The 21,957-nt window shown below is 39.0% G+C and overlaps 1 protein-coding gene across 1 annotated transcript in view; it reads right to left on the bottom strand.

Annotated features, from left to right (window-relative positions):
- Positions 1 to 19,463: 19,463 nt before the first annotated feature.
- Positions 19,464 to 21,957, bottom strand: part of CACNG3 (calcium voltage-gated channel auxiliary subunit gamma 3) — a 133,846-nt gene continuing 131,352 nt past the window's right edge. Inside the window, exon 5 of the mRNA XM_007499047.2 lies at positions 19,464 to 20,570. Within this exon, the coding sequence (XP_007499109.1) occupies positions 20,059 to 20,570 (512 nt within the window). The 3' untranslated portion in view covers positions 19,464 to 20,058. The remainder of the gene's footprint in view (positions 20,571 to 21,957) is intronic.

The following is a 21,957-nucleotide window of genomic DNA, read 5'->3' on the forward strand; positions in this document are numbered from 1 at the left end:
TTTTGCTTTTCTGCCTTTCCCTAAGTCTCTAGCTTCTATCTGTCTTTCTCTCTTTTAAAGGTCAAGAACAAAGGTGCACAAACTGACAATTAATCTTTCATTCTCAATGTGGTATTAAAGAGAGAAGGGGTGTAGGGTCAGCGAAGGAGAGAGTTCATATTTTATCAAAGAGTTTCTTTAGTTGAGGGATTAATACCTCATTAAGGAGAAATAAGGGAAAATCAGGGCAGTCTTATCAGGATCCTCCTAGACACACATGAAATTGCTAAAAATATTTCTGGAATCCAGTGAAAATATGTCCATATAGGAAATGTAAAAGGTATAGCATAAAATATTGTGAAAATGATTTTTTCTCACCAAAGGGCGCCAACCTCTGCTCTGGTCGGGATCATGAGGAATTGAGGGTTAGGGTTAGAACAATATTGTAGAACAAGCTTTTAGGGTAGGAAATTCTGGACCTTGTTTTTTTTTTTTAACATATATGTATGCATGGGACAAAGAGAATATTCCTAGAACTAAAGTTCAAAACATCCATAAGGATCATTTATTCCAACTCCTTCATTTTACAGAGGAATAAACTGAAATCTACAGATTAAGGTACTAATCCAAGGTAACACAGGTATTTCTGGCAGAGCTAGCTCAGGTCATCTCATTCTAAGTCCATGCTCTTTCCACGTCCAATGGATTATTGTATATGTGAAGGTGTGTCAGAGAGATAGAGACAGACTGACAGAGAGATGGAGAGAGAGACACAGAGAGAAACAGATAGACAGACAGACAGAGATTGACAGAGAGAGAGAGAGAGAGAGAGAGAGAGAGAGAGAGAGAGAGAGAGAGAGAGAGAGAGAGAGAGAGAGTCAAAAGTTTCACAATATCAGGGAAATTTGACTATCCTGACTGGTTATAGACACTAAAGAGCTAATTGAGCAATGGAGAAATTGAAAAATTGGGCCTGGCAATGTAATGGCAACAATCATAGTAATAACACGAGCTACTTAGTATTTATATCTAGTTATCAAGAAGCACAATAAGGTCTGATGTTTCTGTGTAGTGGACTAGATTTAGAGCTAGGAAGACTTGGGCTGAAGTTCTGTCTCTGACGTAAACTGTGACCGTGGGCAAGTTATTTTAACCTCTCAGTCCTCTGGGCAACTCTACCTTGAAGCGAAAGTGCCAACTGACATGAAAAAAAGGAATTTAGTGTCTGAGAGTTACTAATAACAACAAAAGTTGCTATCCTGATGAACTCTGTTGCAAATTTGATTTGAGGACCTCTACTTTCATAGGTGGTTTCATAGTTTAGTTCATGTAGCAAAGCTCACAACTTCATCCCATTAGAGGGAACATTGCCTGAGGTCTGATCTCCATTTAAGTCTTTTAACTCCATTTTCCTCATAGGACAGGCACACATTATACCATCAAATTGCCAATGTGTAGATTTAGTTCAGGCATTCTCTTACAATCTTACAGTCCTTTCCTCCCCTCATTCTATCCTTTTTCTTGATCCATCTTTTCCTCTAGTTTTCCTTTTATCATTCTATTCTCTTTCTCCTTCCAAATTTGACTATTCTCTTGTTTTACTTCCATAAGAGCCCAGTGGCAAAAATGGCATTCCTAAGATGATAAACCAAGAGCCATATCTCATAGATCTTTTATGAAAGACTGATGAAAAAATATGGACAAAAATGACACAGAATGAGGTGTTTAGGGCCCTTGAACTGTTCTGAAGAAGGGAACACCCAATATGGTTATCTAATGAATCTGCCAAAGTATCAATAATTGAGAAATGGATTGCCAAATCGTTGATGTGATTTAGTCACTAAACAGAGTGAAATAATAATTGAATCAGAAGGACTCTTTGGCAATCTGGTCCATTAGTTGGTAGTAGGCCCATAAGAATCTTCAAGCCCTATTTAACAAAGAATAGGACTGGACCATTGAAACATATGTCCTATTTGGGGAAGGCAATATTGTTTTAGAAGGTAGAATTATTGCTTTTTAACTTAATAGAATTTTGAGAAGGGAAAATAAGCATCTGGATAGAGAAGAACCAGTGGACATTATTTATTTATGCTTTTAGAAATTTTTGGCAGTTTTATACCAAAAGTTATCTTAAAAATGGTGCTAGCATGGAAAATATTTTGATATGGAAAATGCTAGTATTTATCCAGTAACTGAATAAATACTACTAAAACTCTTCTTGGGAGTCATGATATGGAAGTGATCCTAGGTATTATCAGAGGAATGCCTGTTCTGGTAGGTACTGCTGAGTTAACTTAAAGGATGGGATCAATGATGACTTATGTGTCTATAAACTGAGGCCTTACCTGGCTACCTTTGGAGAAACTCATTATGAAAAGGTTGAATACCAAGTGATAAAGCTTTTTTTTTTCTTCCCACAACAATTTATGAAGACATTCTACAAAGGTATGACAGGGTGGTAATCTGGGAAAGGAATCCTCCAGAAATTAAAAAAAAACAAAACTTTGAAGTACTGAATAAGAAAATTCTTAGAGATAGAAAACAAAAGATAGGGATAAATGAGCACTTTTATTAGCATAAAAGTGTATTTACCTTTCCTGGTTCCTCATTTGTTTTTTAATTATATATTGTTCTTTACTTTTTGTGTGCATGTAAATCTTATCTCCCCCAAAGCACCATAAGACTGGGACAAATCTTTATATTTCTTTATTCTTCCTGACCACAGTTTTCATGGTAGATGCTAAGAAATACCATAGTCATCCAAATATAGATTGTGCTTTCCCCCAAATCTGATTTATATAAAACCTTAGTATGAACTGTAATTATACTCTTAGTAAAAGAACAACAAAAGTGATGAAGATAAAGAGTGAAATGATGATAAAATGAATAAAACATCTTCATTTGAATTTAAAGAACTATAAAAATATCCTTCCATGGTAAATATATTTAACATGGTAATTTCTTGCAATTGTTTTTTGTATATTTTAATATGCTTTTCCCCGTTCAAAAGCATCACCTTTTAGGGATGCATTCTAGATATGATGGCAACCTATAGTCAGGCCAATATGGTACTTGTTGAATGAATGAATTAAATGAAAGCAGCAAGGTGCTCCCTCCAAACCCCCCTTCAGCAGCCAGGGATCTATGCTGGGCATAGTCTTATTTTCATTTTTATAAATGATCTGGAGGAGGGAATGAAACCTCCACATTTGCAGATGACACTGAGCTGTGCCGAGTAGGGAAATGCCAAGTTGATGGTGATAAAACCACCAGGAGATCTCACAATGCTGTGTGAGTGGGCAGAGAAGTGGCAGATGATGGGCTTCAATGTAGGCAAGTGCAAGCTACTGAATTTAGGGGAAAAATAATCCAAAGTATACTTTTCATCTGATGGGTTCCATGTTCTTGGAGACAGCCCAGGAAAGGAACTTAGGAATCATCATCATAGACTTTGTCCTGAAATGCTTGGTCCCATGTGCTGTTGTTCCTTTAATAGAATTAATAACTTTCTCCCACTTCTCTCCACCTCTAGAAATCCTTTAAGACTCAATTCAACAACCACTATTCATTCACCTTCCTCCTCCCTTCCATGAAGCCTTCCTTGATTGTTTTTAACCCACAGATGTCACTTCTCTGAGCCCCCTAGAACTCTCATAGTCACGTAGTACATTTACCTTAGCATCTAATTATGAAACAATAATTTTGTTGATGCAGCAGCAATGGTGGGCTAGAAAGAGCACTGAATTGGGTAAGAGCCATGAGTTTGATCTCATTTATGCAATTTATTATCTGTGTGACCATGGAAAAGTTATTTCCCCATACTTCAATCTGTTATGTTTTTTTCCATTGATGGTGAAGAAGTTGGACTAATCAAGCTATAATCTGTCTAGAATGAAGAATTTGTACTAATTTATTTCTAAAATGCCTTCCAACTTGTTATGATCATATTTTGGCTGTGGGATCTGTACCACACCCATTTACCTCTTTAAATCTCAGTTTGTCTGTAATATGAGCATAATCTTTATGGTTTGAAGAGGGTTAAATTGGTTAAAGGCTTGGATAAACTAGTTCCTGGGGTAGGAAATGAGATTTAGGTTATAGAAATAAAGGAGCATAGATTGAGAATTGGAAGAGTCATTAGAGGCAATCTGGATCAATCCCCTCATTTTCTAGATGAGAAATTTGGGGCCTAAAAAGATTAAATGATTTGTTTGATTTAATGTTAGAAGTAATTAGCAGAGCTAGGATTTGAACCTTGGCCTTCTGATTTCAAATACAGAATGCTTTCTATTGTACCATACTTCCTCCTCCATAGATATGAAATAGAAGGGCCCTCAATGATAATTCCATTTCTTTTTATGATTTTATTAACCCCATCATACCAAGCATAGGGTGGGAGGTAGTATGCATGGAAGGAATGGAGGAGCAGTCCTTGGCCACTGAAACAAAGACAACAGGCTCTACCTTCTTCTATAAGAAGACTGTAGGGATGCTGAGGCACTATCAAGAAATCAAGAGTCATTAACCATGAACAAATGGAGGAACTTTCACTTGGAGCTTGAAGGAAGCATGACTATGAGAATTGATGGCAGTGATATTATAACAGGGGTAAATTTCACTAGAGGTTGATTATTTAGGAGTGATGTTTGAATGACATTTGAGGAGAACTGAGGGAAGAACAATGGCTTCTGGCCTTCCAACATCAAGGGGTTTGGAAAAGAGTGGAATTTCATTTTCTGACTGCCAAGCAATGTATCTAAGGAAATATCTGGATTATTCATACCCTACGAGTTAGTTTCCCATAACTTTTTGCTGAAGCTGCATAGGCTCAGCTTAGATTAAGGATTTTTAGTCTTTTTTTTTTGTCTTGGATCCCTTTGGCAATCTGGTGAACCCTATGGGCTCATTCTCAGAATTATGTTTCTAAAACACAAAACAAAATCTATAGGAGCAGAAAGAAAACCAATTCAATTAAAATACAATTATCACGATGTATAAATAATATACAAAACAAATGTATAGACCTAGGTTAAGAATGCCCAGTATCTTCTCCATGTTGTCTCGAAGAGCCTGGGAGCAAACCTCATTGTTATAATTGTTATTGCTTACCAATGAAGCTAATATATACAGATACATAATATGTTTTGTCAGTCAGTTAAGTATTTTATTAAATGCTTACTATGTATCAGGCCCTGTGCTAAATGCTAGAGATACAGATAAAAGCAAGAAGAAAGGTAGTCCCTGTCCTTAAGAAGCTTACTTTCTAATGGAGGAAGACAATACATAAAGGCTGCTATAAAGCTGGCTATAACATTGTTATATGCCGTTGTTATTTTGAACCACATCTGAGATTCTACTGATATAATGAACTTTTGAAAGGGAGCTCCCTTGGCCAATTCCTACTGATTCTTGTGTGTTGCAACTTAGAGTCTGGGAGAGGTAACATAGTATAAGAACATTAGCTTTGGTGTCAAGGAAATCTGGGTTCAAGTTTCACCTCTGATGTACTGGCTGAGTGAACCTGGGCAAGTCACTTACTTTACCTCTTAGGGCCCTTGATATGTTTTTTTTAAAAACCCTTACCTTCTGTTTTAGAATTGATACATATTGATTCCAAGGCAGAAGAGCAGTAAGGGCTAGGCATTTGGGGTTAAATGACTTGCCCAAGGTTACATAGCTAGGAAGTGTCTGAGGTCAAATTTGAACCTAAGTTCTCCTGACTCCAGCCTTGGCCCACTATCTATTGTGCTCTGTATTCCCCACCCCCACCCCACTTCCCCCCAAACTAGACATAAGACTTTTTATTCCTCTTCTAAATCTCATGTGTAAGACTCATCCCTGCAGCTCAGGGAGAGACATAAAGGAATTTCTCAAATAATTTCATGTATACATATTTGTTTTGATATTTGAAGATCCCAAGAAAGGAAACTCTTAATGAGCTGGTCTACAAGGATTTGGGCAGGCCTGCTATTGACTCAGCACAGTTAGGTGCTAAGAAAGATACAAGAAAAGGAGAAGATACAAGCTTGTAGTCTGGTTGGGGAAATAAGGACAGTTCATATTTCAAGAGCCCATACAAAGTGGGTGGTATGATTCCCATTGTTTCCCTCTCTTTTTGGTTCAGCTTCCCTTTTCCTGGTGTAGCCTACTACTTTTCAATTTGTAGAATCAAAGAGTTGCTCAGGGCCAAAAAAGATTAGGTGATTTACCCTTAGTAAATGGAAGAATTAGCTTTGATCCAATGTGCTTTCCACTATATCAAGATGCCACCTTCACCCATACCCCAATCAATCAATCAATCAATTGAAAAGCCTTTGCTGGGCATCTATTAGGTGCCAACCCTGATCTAGTTGTAGAGGAAACAGACAAAAATGAAACTATCCTAGATGTCAGGGTACTTATATTCTGTCCAAGGAGCCAACACATTCATATACACACACACACACACACACACACATATATATATATAATTGTATAATATATGGAATATATATTTGCTTACACATGCCCATTCAAATATAACACACATATTTATAAACATGAAATAATTTGAGGAAAATAAGTATTTAATTGCTTGTAAGTACATCAGGAATTCAAAAAAGAGGAAGATGTGGAGATTGAAGGAAGAAGGGAAGACTTCTTGGAGAAGTTTTGAACTGGCATTTGAAGGATGAATATGAACTCTGTGATGGATTGTATGTATGTATGTGTGTGTATATATATATATATATATACATACATATATGTTCTACTTTGGGAGGCTCTATCACCTTGTTGGAAGCAAGGTATTGGATTTTTGCAATTTCTTTTTTTTTAAACCCTTACCTTCCATCTTGTAGTCAATACTGTGTATTGGCTCCAAGGCAGAAGGTAAGGGCTAGGCAATGGGAGTCAAGTGACTTGCCCAGGGTCAAACAGCTGGGAAGTGTCTGAGACCAGATTTGAACCTAAGACCTCCCGTCTCTAGGCCTGGCTCTCAATCCACTGAGCTACCCAGCTGCCCCCCAATATAGTAATTTCTGAAGACCATATATGAAAGTAGGTTGTAGGTTGGATGAAGTCACCATTCTTGAAAATTTGAAGATAAATAAAATTTAGAGAGATAGTGAAGAATGAAGGACACCTCTCTAAATCCTATCCAGGTGATGTGAGCAAAGGCTCATAATGCAGTGAATTGATTGGACTGATTAGATGGATGGAACCTATTTGGAAGAATGGGAAAAAATGTTGTCTAGGTGAGACTATTAGGACAGATTGTGGAGGGCTTTGAAAACAAGTCAGAGGATTTTTGGAAGGCACCATTTGGGAAGTCATTGTGGTGCACTGGAAAGAGTTGGAATCAAGGGACCTGTGTTTGACTCCTTGCCTTGCCATTTATTAGCTATATAACCTTGGGTAAGTCTCCTCATCTTTCTAGAACTCAGATTGCCATTTATAGAACAAAAAATTGGTTTTCATGATTTCTAAAGTCCCTTTCAACCCTGGCATTCTATATTCTATGTCCTACAGTCCCTTTAAACTGACATCCTATATACTCTATGTCCTAAGGTCTCTCTCAGTTCAAATTTCAGGGCTAATTAAAATTATGTACTTAATATATGTTATTTTAATAATATTTTCTTTTTTTACCCTATTAACATGTAAAAAAAATTCTAACATTCATTTTTTAAAGTTCTGAGTTCCAAATTCCCTCCCTTTGTCTGACCCTCTCCTTCCCTGCCCTCCCCCTTCCCTGAGAAGTAAGTGATCTGATATTGGTTTTACATGTGCAATCACGCAAAACATTTTTTTCTATATTAGTCATTTTGTGGAAGAGATATCAAATAAAAAAGAAGAAAGAAAATAAAATATAGTATGTTTCATTCTGCATTCAGACTCCATCAGTTCTTTCTTTGAGGGCAGATGGCATTTCCATCAAGGGGCTTTGGGATTGTCCTGGATCACTGAATTATTGAGAATAACTCTATCTTTCACAGGTGATCTTTAAGAAATATTGCTGTTGCTGTGCACAACATTCTTCTGGTTCTGCTCATTTCACTTTGTATTAGTTCATGCAAGTTTTTTTAGATTTTTCTGAAATCATCTTGCTTGTCATTTCTTTTAGTACAATAGTATTTCATCACTATTATATACCACAATTTTTTCAAACATTCCCCAATTAATGGACAACTCCTCAGTTTCCAATTTTTTGCAACCACAAAAAGAATTGCAATAAATATTTTTGTGCACAACAGAATTTGGTGACAGATAGGAAATGAAGAAGGAAGAGTCAAAGGCATCTCCAAGGTTTCTAAATTGGAAAAATGGTGAGGTAATTGGTAATGAGAGCCACGTATCAGGGAGAAATGATTAGTTAATAAGTTATTTTTTACATATTGCATTGTAGATAAATGTTAAGCATATAAGTATAAAAATAGCTAAATTATCATATCTGAATTTCTTTTAGGATGTTAAGCTCAAAGTATTTTCCTCCCAATTCCTCCCAGTTACTATGGAAGGTAGGAAGTGAAAATGATAGAAACATACTTGGAGAAAACTGAGGTTCAGAGAAGTTATGTGACTTGTTTAGGGTCATATATATGGGTAGTAAGTGATAAGAGTCAGACTTTGAACACAGGTCTTCTGACAAAGTTTAGTATTGTTTTTTTTTAACCCCTGCTGTCCTTCTTAGACTCTACACTATGTATTGGTTCCAAGGCAGAAGAGTGGTAAGGGCTAGGTAATGGAGATCAAGTGACTTGCCCAGGGTCACATAGCTAGGGAGTATCTGAGGTCAGTTTTGAACCCAGGACCTCCTGTCTCTAAGCCTGGCTTTCAATCCATTGAGCCACCTAGCTGCCCCCTATTTTTTTCTATTAAATCACATTGCATATAAGACTAGAGAATAAATAGAGGTCAGAGTTAGAGATACAGCAAAAGTTGTTCATTCTTGGAAGAAGAGATGAATTTTCTAGGGAGAGTTTTGATAGTAAAGAACCAAAGCCTGTGTAAAGACATCTGTGAGGAAAACTCATAGAGAACGGGAAGAAGGGGAATTGGCAGAGTTGGCCAAGCAGGAATGGTGAAGAAGGAAGGAGCAGATGAAAAACAAGAACGGTGTCATGGAAGCCCAGGAAAGAGTTTCAAGGGGATCAAATGTGTGCATATGTGTGTGTGGGAGTGGGGTAATAAGGGCACAGAATAGGTACTTATCTACCAAATACCACATAGAAGACAAGGAGAGGTCTGAGAGAAGCCATAAAATCTAGCCAAAATGATGGAGAGAATTTCTCTAAAGTGATAGGGGCAGAAAACAGATATCAGGTGGTTATGAGGGGAATGTGTGTGCATCCAGTGTAGAGACATGTTTTATGGATATTTGGTAGTACAAGGAAAGCGAGTAAGGGTCAAGTAAATTGTATATATATGTGTGTGTGTGTATGTATATTATATATATGTATATATATTTAAATGAAGGAGACCTGAGTGTGTTTGATGGAAGGGAGAGGGATCATGGGAAAGACATATGCAAATGCTGGAAATAGAGACTAGTTTTGGGAACAAGGTTCCTACTGAGGTAGGAAGGAATTGAATCCAAACTGTGGTGGCTGTAAGAATAGTAGAGCCCTTAGCAGAAATAAGAAAGTTGGTAGCAGCTCTTTTTGTAGTGGCTACGAAAACTGAGGAGGTGTCTATTTAGTGGGGAACGGCTGAATAAGCTGTGGTATGTGGTTGTAATGGAAAACTATTGAATTGGGAGAAATGATGAATAAGATGAGTTAAAAAAACCTTTCCTTTCCACAGGTCTATAAATACAGTTTGGGAACTCCTTATTCAGTCCCTCCTTTGGACATCTTATGATATTTCTGATTGGTAAATAGTTAATGAGGAAGTTGGCTAACAAGACTCTCAACCCCTGCCCAACCCCACAGGTGATATGTTGGACAGTCACATACCGAGCAGGAGGAGCCATATCTATTCATCAGATTTTATGGGGGGGAAGTTCCCAAGAACAAAGGAAACATAAAAAGAAAATGCAAAAGGGAAAAAGTAAAATATAAAACGAAATGTAAAAGTCAACAGACTTCAGTCTCAAATCCAGGACCCTGATATAGGAAAAATACAGTATATAAAAAATAAAGTCTCATTTTCTAGAGAATCCTTTCTTAGTTTTTCTCCTACTTAGCATTAAATATGCTGTCTATATACCTTGGCATAGTCTCTCCTCTATGCCTGAGAGGTATGCTTTTTCCACTCTACCTCTTTAGGTTTCTAGACTTCCTTCAAAATTCAGCTCTGGTGCTACCTTCTTTCTGGAAGCTTTTCCTAAGCCCTTTAGCTTTTAGTGATATCTCTCTTTTCAAATGTTTACACATGGCTTATGTGTTTATACTTTTATGACCTTGAATAAGTCACTTGACTTCTATGGGACTCAGTTTATCTATTTGTAAAATGAGGAGGGAGGTTAGATTAGGTGACCTTTGAGGGCTCTTTATACTCTAGAATTATGATCCCATGATTCAACTTTCTATCTTCCCAGTAGACTACAAGTGCCTTGAAGGAACTTCATTTTTGTCTTTGTATCATCAGAATAAAGCAGATTTTTAGGAAGTTCAGACCTGTGATATCATTGGTATAGGGTTGATGCAGGGAATTCCCAGGGTGAAAACTCTATATAACAGTGCAACTGAGCTCTTCACATAGCAGATGCTTAAGGAATTTTTTTAATTGTATGGAATGAATAATAGGATTTCTAAGCACGAGGAAAGGTCTTATTAAAGTTGAGTAGCAAGAATTTTTAGTGTGCCGGTTTGCATGCCTCTCTCTCTTTTCCCAGCAGTGGTTCTGAGAATGGTGGAATCTGGCTCAGCAATGGCTGCTGGTATCTTCTTCGAAAAAGATCAAAGATTCAAAAGAGAATTTAGGGTGCTAGAGATAAGGATGGTGAAATATGGCAGTGGATTCTTGGTTGGATATGGAATCCTGTGAAGCCAAGAGGGTCTGACTGCTCTGAATGTACTAAAATGATTAGGAATATTTAGAGACTACCATTTGAATATAGACCAAAGGGATTGTCCTCTTTGGTCTGAAGGAATTATGGCTAAAGATCTAAATGTAGTATATAACCCAATGAAAGGCAGGAAGGCAATGAACGTGGAAGCATTGGTGAGAAGAGCCCTAAATTGGCTAGCAAAAGATGAGTTTTAGCCAGAGCTTGCCATCCACACACTGGAAGACCTTTCCTAGTCCAGGGAACCAGTGGACTCAATGAGTAAAATAAGGAGGTTTAGAGTAGATGAACCTTAGAGTTTTCTTCTATCCCTGAAATTCTGAGATGTGAGAATGTTGGAGCCAGGACAAATCCTTATAGCTTGACTTGAGAGAGAATTTTATCACTCTTAAGAAGTGGTTCAGATGGTAATGGACTTCTCCATTAGTGGCGGTGTAATGTCCCGGAACAATCTGCAGGGATCTAGGAGAAAAAACACTATTCATAAGCAGAGGACAAACTGTGGGAATAGAAACACCAAGGAAAAGCAACTGCCTGACTACAGTGGCTGAGGGGACATGACAGAGGAGAGACTCTAAAGGAACACTCTAATGCAAATATTAACAACATGGCAATGGGTTCGAATCAAGAACACATGTGATACCCAGTGGAATCATGCGTCGGCTATGGGGGGTGGGGGGGAGGAAAAGAAAATGATCTTTGTCTTTAATGACTAATGCATGGAAATAATCAAATAAAATATTATAAAATTAAAAAAAAGAAGTGGTTCAGATTGAGAAGAGAAGTAGATTTGAGAAAGGTTGGTCAATAAGTAAGCAATAAATATTTATTGAACATCTAATCTATGTAAGGCATCATGATAAATACTGTTTAGTTAAATTAATAAATTAGTTTATTCCCAATTTGGGAAAGCTATTGATGTTTGGGCCTAGTTTCTGACATTTAAGTTGATGCCAGGGAAGATACCAAGTACCTTTTATTACAAATTCCTATCAGCCTTTATTAAATAGAATTCCATATTTAAAGAGGACATGGAGTAGACCCAGTCTATATATATTTGGCTTATGGTTTGGCATTTAGGTTGCACAGTGGATGGAACATTGGCCCTGGAGTCAGGAGGACCTGAGTTCAAATCTGACCTTAGACACTTGCTAATTATATGACTCTAGGGAAATCACTGAACCCTATTTGTAATTGTATGACTCTAGGGAAATCACTGAACCCTATTTGCCTCAGTTTCCTCATCAGTAAAAAGTGATCTAAAGAAGAAAATGGCAAACCACTCCAGTTACTTTACCAAGAAAAAACCCAAAAGTGGTCACAAAGAATCAGATGTGATTGAAAAATAACACAATGAATCTCATTCAAGGTTATCAGGAGGCAACTGTATTATCTCTTCTCTAGTGGAACCCCAACACTAACTTTGGCTTTAGCAGTCTCCTTCCCTTTCTTACTTCCCTGAAAGTAATAGGAATCTTTGAGGGCAAAATCCTTTTTATTTTTTTTTAAACCCTTACCTTCTGTCTTAGAATCAATACTGGGTATTGGTAATACTTTTGAATCTTCAAAAAGAGGATTAAGACAGGGCGCAGCAACAACTGGCCACCAGGGCTCTATTGCCCCCTTAATCTTCTCTTTTTTCTCCCCACCAACAGTGAAATGAGCCCTCTTGTTTTCATGACAAGACTGGTGTCTTCTAACATTGCACAACGAGGATCTTAAATCTTAATTTTGTTAAATGGAGGAGATCAATTAGAAATTTGATTGTGGAAAGCATAAGGGATGAAAGCTCCCTGAGGCAGAATTCTGAGCATTTGAGACAGGGCATAAATATTCCCCATCTTATGTAATTTCATGACACTGGCCTCTTTGCTGTACCTCAAACATGACACTCCATCTCCTGACTCAGTGTCTTTTCATTGACTCTCCCCCATGCCTAGAATGTATTTTTTTCCTCACCTCTATCTCTTGACTTCTCTGGTTTCCTTCAAGACTCAGGTCAAATTTCGCCTTCTAAAAGAGGCATTTCCCAGTCATTTTCCCTCCCTCCCATCCACTAGTGCCTTCTTTAACTGAGATTACCTTCTATTTATATTGCATAGGTCTTGTATGTTAAGGTATTTGTGCATTGTCTTCTCTGTTAGAATTTCTTTAAGTTGGGGGCCATGATTTTGCCTCTCTTTGTATCCTAGTGCTTACCACAGTGTTGTTCTTGTTTGTCCTTTGTTTTCTGAAGAGGACCAATAACCTCATGGGATAACAAGATTTAAGTGAGACAGAGTGGCTCAAATTCCTCAGCATGACTCTCTTTTCCAGAGTCCCTGAAGTCTAGTGGCAAGAGAAAAGTCAAGATGACTGGTGATGTCCTGGGATGCAGCGGATGACCTTGGTGGTCTCTGACCAAGCTCTAAGTACTATACAGTGCCTACTTCAGCTGCCTTCATGGCTGTTGGAACAAATACTTCTCATTCTCTAATTCTGTTAGAGAAAATTTTAACATATTTGGGGTAGATTTCTACCTAACTCACCAATTAGTTTGAAACTGTTGGCTTGGCTTCAACTTGGTTTGGCTTATTTGCTGAGATAGTATTTTTACCAGGGTATGACTGATGGGCATGATACAGCTTCTTAGACCTACAGGTGAGAGTTGGGTGACAAGTGGATACCAACGGTGATCAAACAGACCTGAAAAGGGTTAGGCAAGCCTTCGTAACAGAGATGCTAGTCTTCTCTGAAAACCCCACACCAGTGCCAGTACTTAATAAATGTTTGTAGAAGATGATAACAGAGAAAACAACGAAAGCCTGGTGAAACTATTTCCCTTGGTCCAACTCACCATCTCCACCACACACAAAGATGCATATAAGGAGAAATCTTAAGGAATAATCAAAGAAAACCATCTTCCCCATCCGAACATGTATGTATAGTAGAAGGGGCTGAAAAATATATTTGAAGACAGTGAGGAATGGGTCCTGACAAGATGGTGGACTCCTCTCATAAACCCATATAATAGAGTAAAAAAAATTGAGTTTAGTTTTGTGTTGCCAACCTAAATCCACTTCAGATAGATTGGATTGAAATAGTCCTTGTTTTGATTGATTAAAACCCACCTGAAAAATTAGGATAATTATCTTGTAAATTATGTATTCTGATTAGCTAGCTTTCAGGATAAGATTGTAACTCAATAAACCAGCCAGTGGTAAATGAGGGGAGGGACTATATATATATATATATATTTTTTTTTTTTTTGGGTCAGGGCCTAGGATAAAAAGGAGTTTGCCTGCTCCCATTCTTTGTACTTGCTTGCTGGCTGTAACACTTGTAACACAGGCTCATGAGTACTTATTCTTATTGACACTGATGTAAAGTTCAAGATTATTTTTTCGTATGTGGTCTTCCCTCTCAAAGACTTCAAATTCATCTGTGTAATCATTCCTTTCCTGATATAGATTGCAACCCACTTAGAAGATGGTTTTCATGAGTTCACCTGGCCCAGAGCCCCTCTAAAGTTTGCTAGGTTGAGGATCTGATGACAGCTAGATCCATACACAAGAAACCACCCTAGCCTGGTAAGATCTAACTTCACTGTCCTACTCAAAAGTTTTCAAGGATTCCCTATTGCTTGTGGGATAAATACAATTTCTGTAGCCCGATGTTTAAAGCTGCCCTACCACTGGCTTCAGATGACTTTTCTAGCTTATTTTGCATTACTCTCCTTCATGCATTTTGTATTCTAGCCTGGAATATCAGCTGTTTTTGTTTTTTTTTTCTTCTGGGCTCAGCATGCACTTTTCCAATGCTATGCATATGCACAAGCCCATTTTCCATGTATGAAATGCAATTTCTTCTCATTTTCACCTTTTAGAAACTTCTTTTCCTTCAAGATTCAACTCAGATCTCACCTTTTCCAAATTCTTTTCCCTTCTTGGTCCCTGTCTTTCCTACCTCAGCTAAATGTGCTTTGTTCTTCCTCAATATTTCCCAGAGCCCTCCATCTGGATCTCTTCTTTATTCTAATCACTCCCTACCTTGCGTTCTACTCCGGGAGTATATCTCCAGTAGAAGTAAATTCCTTGAGGTCCAGCACTATTAGTCTCTTTAGAGTTCTGATGTCTTTCCCACTGCTTTACATATAGGAGGCACTTACTAAGTGAATGGGATTGGTAGGACTTGCTAAAGCTCACACTCTACTGGTGTACCCTTTGAGAGGTTAGGCTACTTCCACACTGCAGTGAGCCAAATAAATGGGTAGGCATGGCATGGGGAGTTGGAAGCAGCTGTAGCGATTTATTACCATCAGCTTATGTTTCTTCCCTGAAAGCTTATAAGGAGCCAGGAGCAATCACGCCCTGGTGCCTGTGAATTGATCTGGCCTCCTGCCTTTGCTCATATGAGGCAAGTTACTGCTGAGAGACATTAATGCTGAGACACAATTGCAGTGCCCACAGGATTGTATGAAACAGGAACCTCATTTATGGTGCTGGGACTCCTCCTATCATCCATTTGTGTGAATCTGAGTCTTTCCCTTGGAACCGGATCATTTGGGGCTGGGTCCAGGGAGTAGTGTCTCCTTTGAATATTTCCCAGGAGGGTAGGGGATCCTTGATGGATGAGTTTCTTTGTGTCTTTTGGGAAATAGCCATGGTTATTTGGTAACCGAACTTGGTAGATAAGTTTTGGAAGGGGAGTCAGAGGGTCAGGTTAATGCAACTTTTGCCTAAGAATATTGCTCTTCCCTCCCTTCTATAAGCACTACACCTGACAGAGAAATACATATCTTTACAGATAGGCCACAGCTGTGGTATTTCACCAACTGTCTATTGTTTGAGGGGGAAATATTTCTAGGCTTAGGAAGAAATTCAGCCCCGGCATTGTTAGATCTTGGCATGTGGTTCAATTTTCCAGTCTCTGATAACTCCTAGGGAGGAGAAGTTCAGCTGGAGCTGGGGAGTCACTGAAGTAGGGGGGAACTTTATTTTCTACCCAAGTTTCATGTTCTTGTTGGACAAGCACTAGAATTTTTCTAGGTGAAAAGGAGAGGAGAAATAGCTCCTTGTCTGTTTCTCTGATCCAGAATTTTCAGTCGGTTTATGGAGAAAGAGGTTTGCTAGTACAACAGTCTTTCTTTTGAGAGTTAGGTCCTCTGAGAGAACTGAGATCATAGCACCAGAGTACATACAATGTCATAATTGGAAGAGATCTTAGAGATCATGGAGTTCAACACCCATATTTTACAAAGGAGTAACTGGGGTTCACAGAGGAGAAATGACTTGCCCAAGGTAAAACTCTAATTTGTGTTAGAGCCAGAACTCATAGATTCATAGACTATACAGCTGAGATGAACTTTAGAAACCGTTTTGTTCATTGTACTGAAGCTCCTAGGCATGGAGGAGATGCGTGGGGGAAGTAATTTGCCCAAGGTGAGCTAATGTCAGGTAATCCAGAGCTCTTTTTGTAACATTTTATCTCATTGTTTTGTTGTTCCTGTCAGAACATGGACATTTTTATTTTTTCCTTTTTTTGTTCAATTTAATCTGAGGTTGCTGGTGAAAGAATGGAATATAATTTGGTCCCTTCTGGCCTAAAGACCAGTCAGCCTCTTTTCAGGTCCGTGGTCAGTCTATTGACATGAGAGCTATTTGTATGAGATTTTAATTCATTAAGTGGTGAATGCAGGCTTGCTGGTTTTCATTCGAGAGTTCCCTAAGATTGTTTTGAAGCCAAGTGGCAGGGTTTCACGAATGCCTTGTAGCGCACACTCAGGCATATCATACCCTCTCTCTCCTAGTGATGGGTCTTTCAAAATGTCAGATTTCAGCATCCCCAGAGTAGAGGAGAGATTGAGTTTGGATTCAGTGTAGATGGAGGAGAAAAGGAGAAGAGATGGAGAGAACAAAAGCTCAATTCAATTTAAAAGTCATTAAATATATACTTTTTGCAGAGTACTGCATATATTCAAATATAATCTGTAACATATATTAAACATATACTATATACAGAGCACTAGAGGAGATGTAAGGTTTAGTTAAGATTATATCTACCCTACTGTTCCATAAGGTCCAGCAGGGAATATGACAAATATAACAATAACAATAATATAAAATGGAATCATGTAAAAGAGGTACAAAATATTATATAGGATCTGAAGAGAGAAAGATAATTCCTGTTGGGTGAGGAGGCACTAATCCGAGAAGCATTTGAATTGGGTTTTGATGAATGGGTAGAACTTCTGCAAGTACATGGAAGATGGAAACAAAAGCAAGAAGGCAACAGAGTGCAGGCTATATCCCAAGGTCAGTGAATAGTCTAGTTTGCAGGAAACTTAGAATATATGCACATTGTATCCCCATTAGAATGTAAACTCCTTGAGGACAGGGGAAAAGAGCAGTGTGTGATTAGTTTAGAGAAGTGTGAGGCTAGAGAGGGGGAGCTATGTGTGTTAGATTATAGAGGTCCATGAATTCTAGGGTAAATGGTTTGAACTTGAGAGGAGATTGGGGAGTGTTACACTAAATTTCCCACTAAGAGAATGACTTTGGCAGCAGTATGGAAGGCTGGTATGAAGGAAGGAGAGACTGGAATCAGGAAGACATATAAGGAGACTGTTAACAATAGTCCAGGTGACCGGCTCATAGGAGCTTACTTATAGAGCTGGAAGGGTTCTCTGGCCATCTATTTCAACCATTTCACTTTATAGATGAGAAAACTGAGGTCCAGAGAGGTAAAATGACTTGCCCAAGGCACAAGGTGGTGGTGGTAGTGGACTGGAAAGGAGGATATGGAATCAGCAATACTGGTTAGTGACAGATGTGAATTGAATGGTTGAATTGAGGAGAGAGGAAGGGAAATGTTAAAGATAAAAATGAAGCTTTGGACAGGAGCAAAAGTTAAATGGTGGTTCCATCGACAGATATGGAGAAGTCAAAAGGAATGGGTTGGGAGGTAATGGAAATAAAGCTGAATTTTGGTAGTACTGACATTAAGGTAGAGATATTGTGTTAGGAGGCTGGAGATTTGGGTCAAAGTCTAGAACTCCAGAAAGTGGTCTAGACATCAGGCACATTTAGGTGACAGCTCCAAGTCAGGCTTCTGGCCTTTTTTCCCCTAAGGCAGGTTCATTGCCCTACTGAGAAGGGCTTTCTATTGACTAGTGATCAACCCTAATATCATCTGTTTGGTATCCAACATCTTTCATAATTTTTCTTCCAACCTGCCTATCTAGCCCAATCTTTCAAGAATCCTTTGTGCTTGCTAAACTGAACTGTTTGACATCCCTTCTCACATTCTAGCTCCTACTTCATATATTTTCCTACCTTTGTTTCTCAGCTAATATGTGAAATACCACCTCCTCCTTGCTGCCATATCCATCTGTTTAAGTTCTTCTTATCATTCGAGTCTCAGCGTAAATGTCACCTTTTCTAAGAAGCCTTCCATAATTCCTTCCCAAATACCATTTCTCCCATCAAAAAACATTTCTCTTTCTTGCACCCCCAAAAGTATTTTGTACTACCCCTACTTAATTCACAAATCATAGAATGTTAGAGGTGGAAGGGTCCTCAATGATTACCCAATCCTATCCTTTCCCTTCACAGGTGAAGACCAAGGAGGGAAAACGACTTGTCTTAGGTAGCTTCATGAACCAGGATTGCAACCCAGAACTTCTGATTTCAAAGTCTAGAGCTCAAAGAGGCAGCAGGGTAAATAGAGTACTGGGTTTAGAGTCAGGAAGACCCAATTAAAAAATTCACTTTAGACCCTTACTACCTATTTAACACTGGGCAAGTCACTACTAAGCATCTGTAAAACTCAGTCCCTTACTTTGCATGCATTAATAACATTTATCTCAGGGTTACTTTTAAGGATCAGATTAAACATGAAAACACTTTGTAAACCTTAAATGGCTTTATAAATGTTAGCTATTATTATGATTCTCAATAGAAGTAAGTTTGTTAAGGGTAAGGATTGGTTTTATAATTGTATATCTCTGGTGCCTAAAAGAGTGCCTTGCCTACCATATTCCTTCCTTCTTATTCTCTAAATTGCATCCTGCTTATTTATGTGTTTTATTCCCTAACTACTACTAGACTATACATTCCATGAGGGCAAAGATAAGATTGTTTTATCCGTACTTGGTATGCATAACTCTCCAACACCCTTCCCCAATATTTAACACAGTGTTCTACATTTAGTAAATATTTAATAGATGTTTATTGACTGATCCCTTTCCTGGATTATGAATTTCATCAGGACAGGAACTGTGTTTATTTTTATGTCCTGCCTCCAGGACGTAGGATAGGTCCCTGTACATAGCAGAGAAAATTTTCGACACATGGAGAGGTTTATTATTGAATAGAACGCCATAGATCTATCAGGCTAAGCACAATGTGTTAGGTGGACGGCAGGCGCTCAGCTTCAGAATGTCGGGGCCCCCAGCTCCAGAGGACAACTAGTTCAGCAAAGACAAGGAAGAAACAGAACACCTCCAGTTCAATCGGTTACAACAAGGCAACGTTTTTAATAACACAAGCGCTCATGACATTACCGTGTCAGTGCTTGGACGCTCTTGATTTCTAGGCAATTTCTTGTAACATGTAACTATCAGGTTAATGATTCCCCCTGGGGCGGGACTCCCGAGTCACTGGATCTGCAGAGGCTCAGTGTGGATGGATGATAGGGATGTACACCTATTCACATGATTAGTGGAGCCCTCACCCAATCCATTTGGGACTCCTCCAGGCCCTTTCTGATGAAGGAGGAAAGAAAGCCAAGATCTTTCCAGCCAATGAAGATAGAGGAGGGAACATCTGGCACTGAGAGACCCAGACACTGATTGGTCATGTAGGGCTGGCTTTCAGGCTGGGACCTCAGAAAGGGAAAGTGTCTCAGAAAGGAGGGCAGAGGAATAAAGACTGGGGTAGGGGAGGGCTGAGGCCCATTTGGTTTTATTCTTTATAAACAAGGGTTTCACTGGTAATACCATCACGGGGACTATGCCATGCAATCTGACAGATACCTCTGTACACTTTCCCCAAAGGCTGCACTGGGCATGGGAAAGACTGGGCAGAGGACAGAGGGCCAAGGTCCACTCAGACAGGTGTGGTGCGCCTGTTGGCAGGGTTATTGTGCAGCGACTCCTTGAACTCTTTGGGAATGGAGTTGTGGAGCTGTAAAAAAGTATGGTCTCGATCGGAGTTGAGGAGGGTCCCCATTGTGACCTTGGAGGGGTCCCGGGAGAGGGTGAACATGGAGATGTCAGTGGAAGGGATGGTGTGGAAGCCTTTGCTGATAGGGGACAGGTCTCGGGAGCAGGGTTCTGTGGACCGGGAGCTGGATCGCCTCCGGAACCTGTACCTGTAGGGTGGGAGGCGGGCAAAGGTGGATTTCTTCAGCAACTCAGAATGTGACTTGGCACGGATCTGCCTGTGCTTCTCAATGTAGATATGCACAGCGATGACACCCACGATTTCTGCGATGATGAAAGATAAGGCTCCGAAATAAAAGGACCAGCCGTAGGAGTAACTTTTTTTGGAGTCACTTTGGCCAGGGTCTCCAGCATTTGCTGAGATATAAACTATAATCCCGATGATGTTACTTAACCCTAAGAGAAAGGAACAAAAAAATGTGCCTTTTTATAGGAAACAGAAGTACCCTTGCTAAACTTAACGATGAAACATTTATAGTATGTCTGTTGAGAGAAGGACCAGAGACCTAGGTACTGCTACTAGCAAGTTACAAATGCTTCTGTAAAAGTAATGCTTCTGTAAATCCTCGAATGGTCTGTCTCATGGGAAGCACTGCAAATAACAGAATCAGAGACGGTTAGAATAGGAAAAGAGGATAGAACATAGAAGATTAATTCAACAAACATTTATTAAGCATCAGTTAGGTGCAAGACACTGTTTTATGCTTAGGACAAGATAAAGAATCTGCCCTCAAGGAATATATACTCTGCTAGGTTAGCAGACAGGACCTGAAGAATACAGATCATAGAGCATTATGGCCTTAGAAAAGCATTTCCCAAACTTTCTCCTTTAATATGAGAAAGTGTTGATGCTAGTAACATTTCTCCATTGAAATTAAATATAAAATCATGCATCTATCAAAATACTTATTACATGAGGTATTTTTAAGTATGAAAATAGGTTTAGTTTTCTTTATTTGCCTTCCAAATTTCCCTAATCACCCCCCTTTTTGATGGTGTTCTAAATCCCTATTTCCTTGGACTAATATTTATGTAGGGTAATTTTTGGGAGGGTCAGTATATTTTGGGGGCCCCAAGTGTTGGGAAATGACTTAGAACATGAGAGCTGGAATTTCTTACCTTAGAGATCATCTAGACCAAGCTCCTTTATTTTTATGGGTGAAGAGAGGTCCACAGGGAAATAACAGGTTTAGTCATGGAACACAAGTAGCCAAACCTAGATTCAAAGCCAGGTCCTCCTGATTCAGAGACCAGGGTACTCTCTGTCGTACCCAATCTGTTTGTTTTACACCAAGCTGTGTTCCAAAAAGTTTATGTTTAATGGCTCTGTGGAACTCAGAAGGCATTTGCCTATAGAATCAACATTATACCTACTAATTGGACTCTTTGGCCAGCTTGAGGGAGGTCTACTTAACCCATAAATCCACTTGTTTTGTACCCTGTGTCACACTTTCCTAGGGACAGCATATCCATTGTCCTAACTGAGGACATACCTCTCTGGTCTCTGGGTGACATTGGGGTCAAGTGACTCTGTGTGTGTGTGTGTTTGTGTATGTGGGGGGGGAGAGAGAGAGAGAGAGAGAGAGAGAGAGAGAGAGAGAGAGAGAGAGAGAGAGAGAGAGAGAGAGAGAGAGAGAGAGAGAGAGAGAAAGAGAGAATCCTCAATCCTCCAAAGGTTCCTTTTTTGGTAAAAAAGTTCCCTTTCTTATCTCCCTCCCCCAGGTATTGTGAAATGAGGAATAAACACAGTTATTCATCTGCTAGCAAGAATTCCAGACTTGAA

The sequence above is a fragment of the Monodelphis domestica genome, chromosome 7 (assembly GCF_027887165.1).
Source record: "Monodelphis domestica isolate mMonDom1 chromosome 7, mMonDom1.pri, whole genome shotgun sequence".
NCBI classification, from domain to species: domain Eukaryota; kingdom Metazoa; phylum Chordata; class Mammalia; order Didelphimorphia; family Didelphidae; genus Monodelphis; species Monodelphis domestica.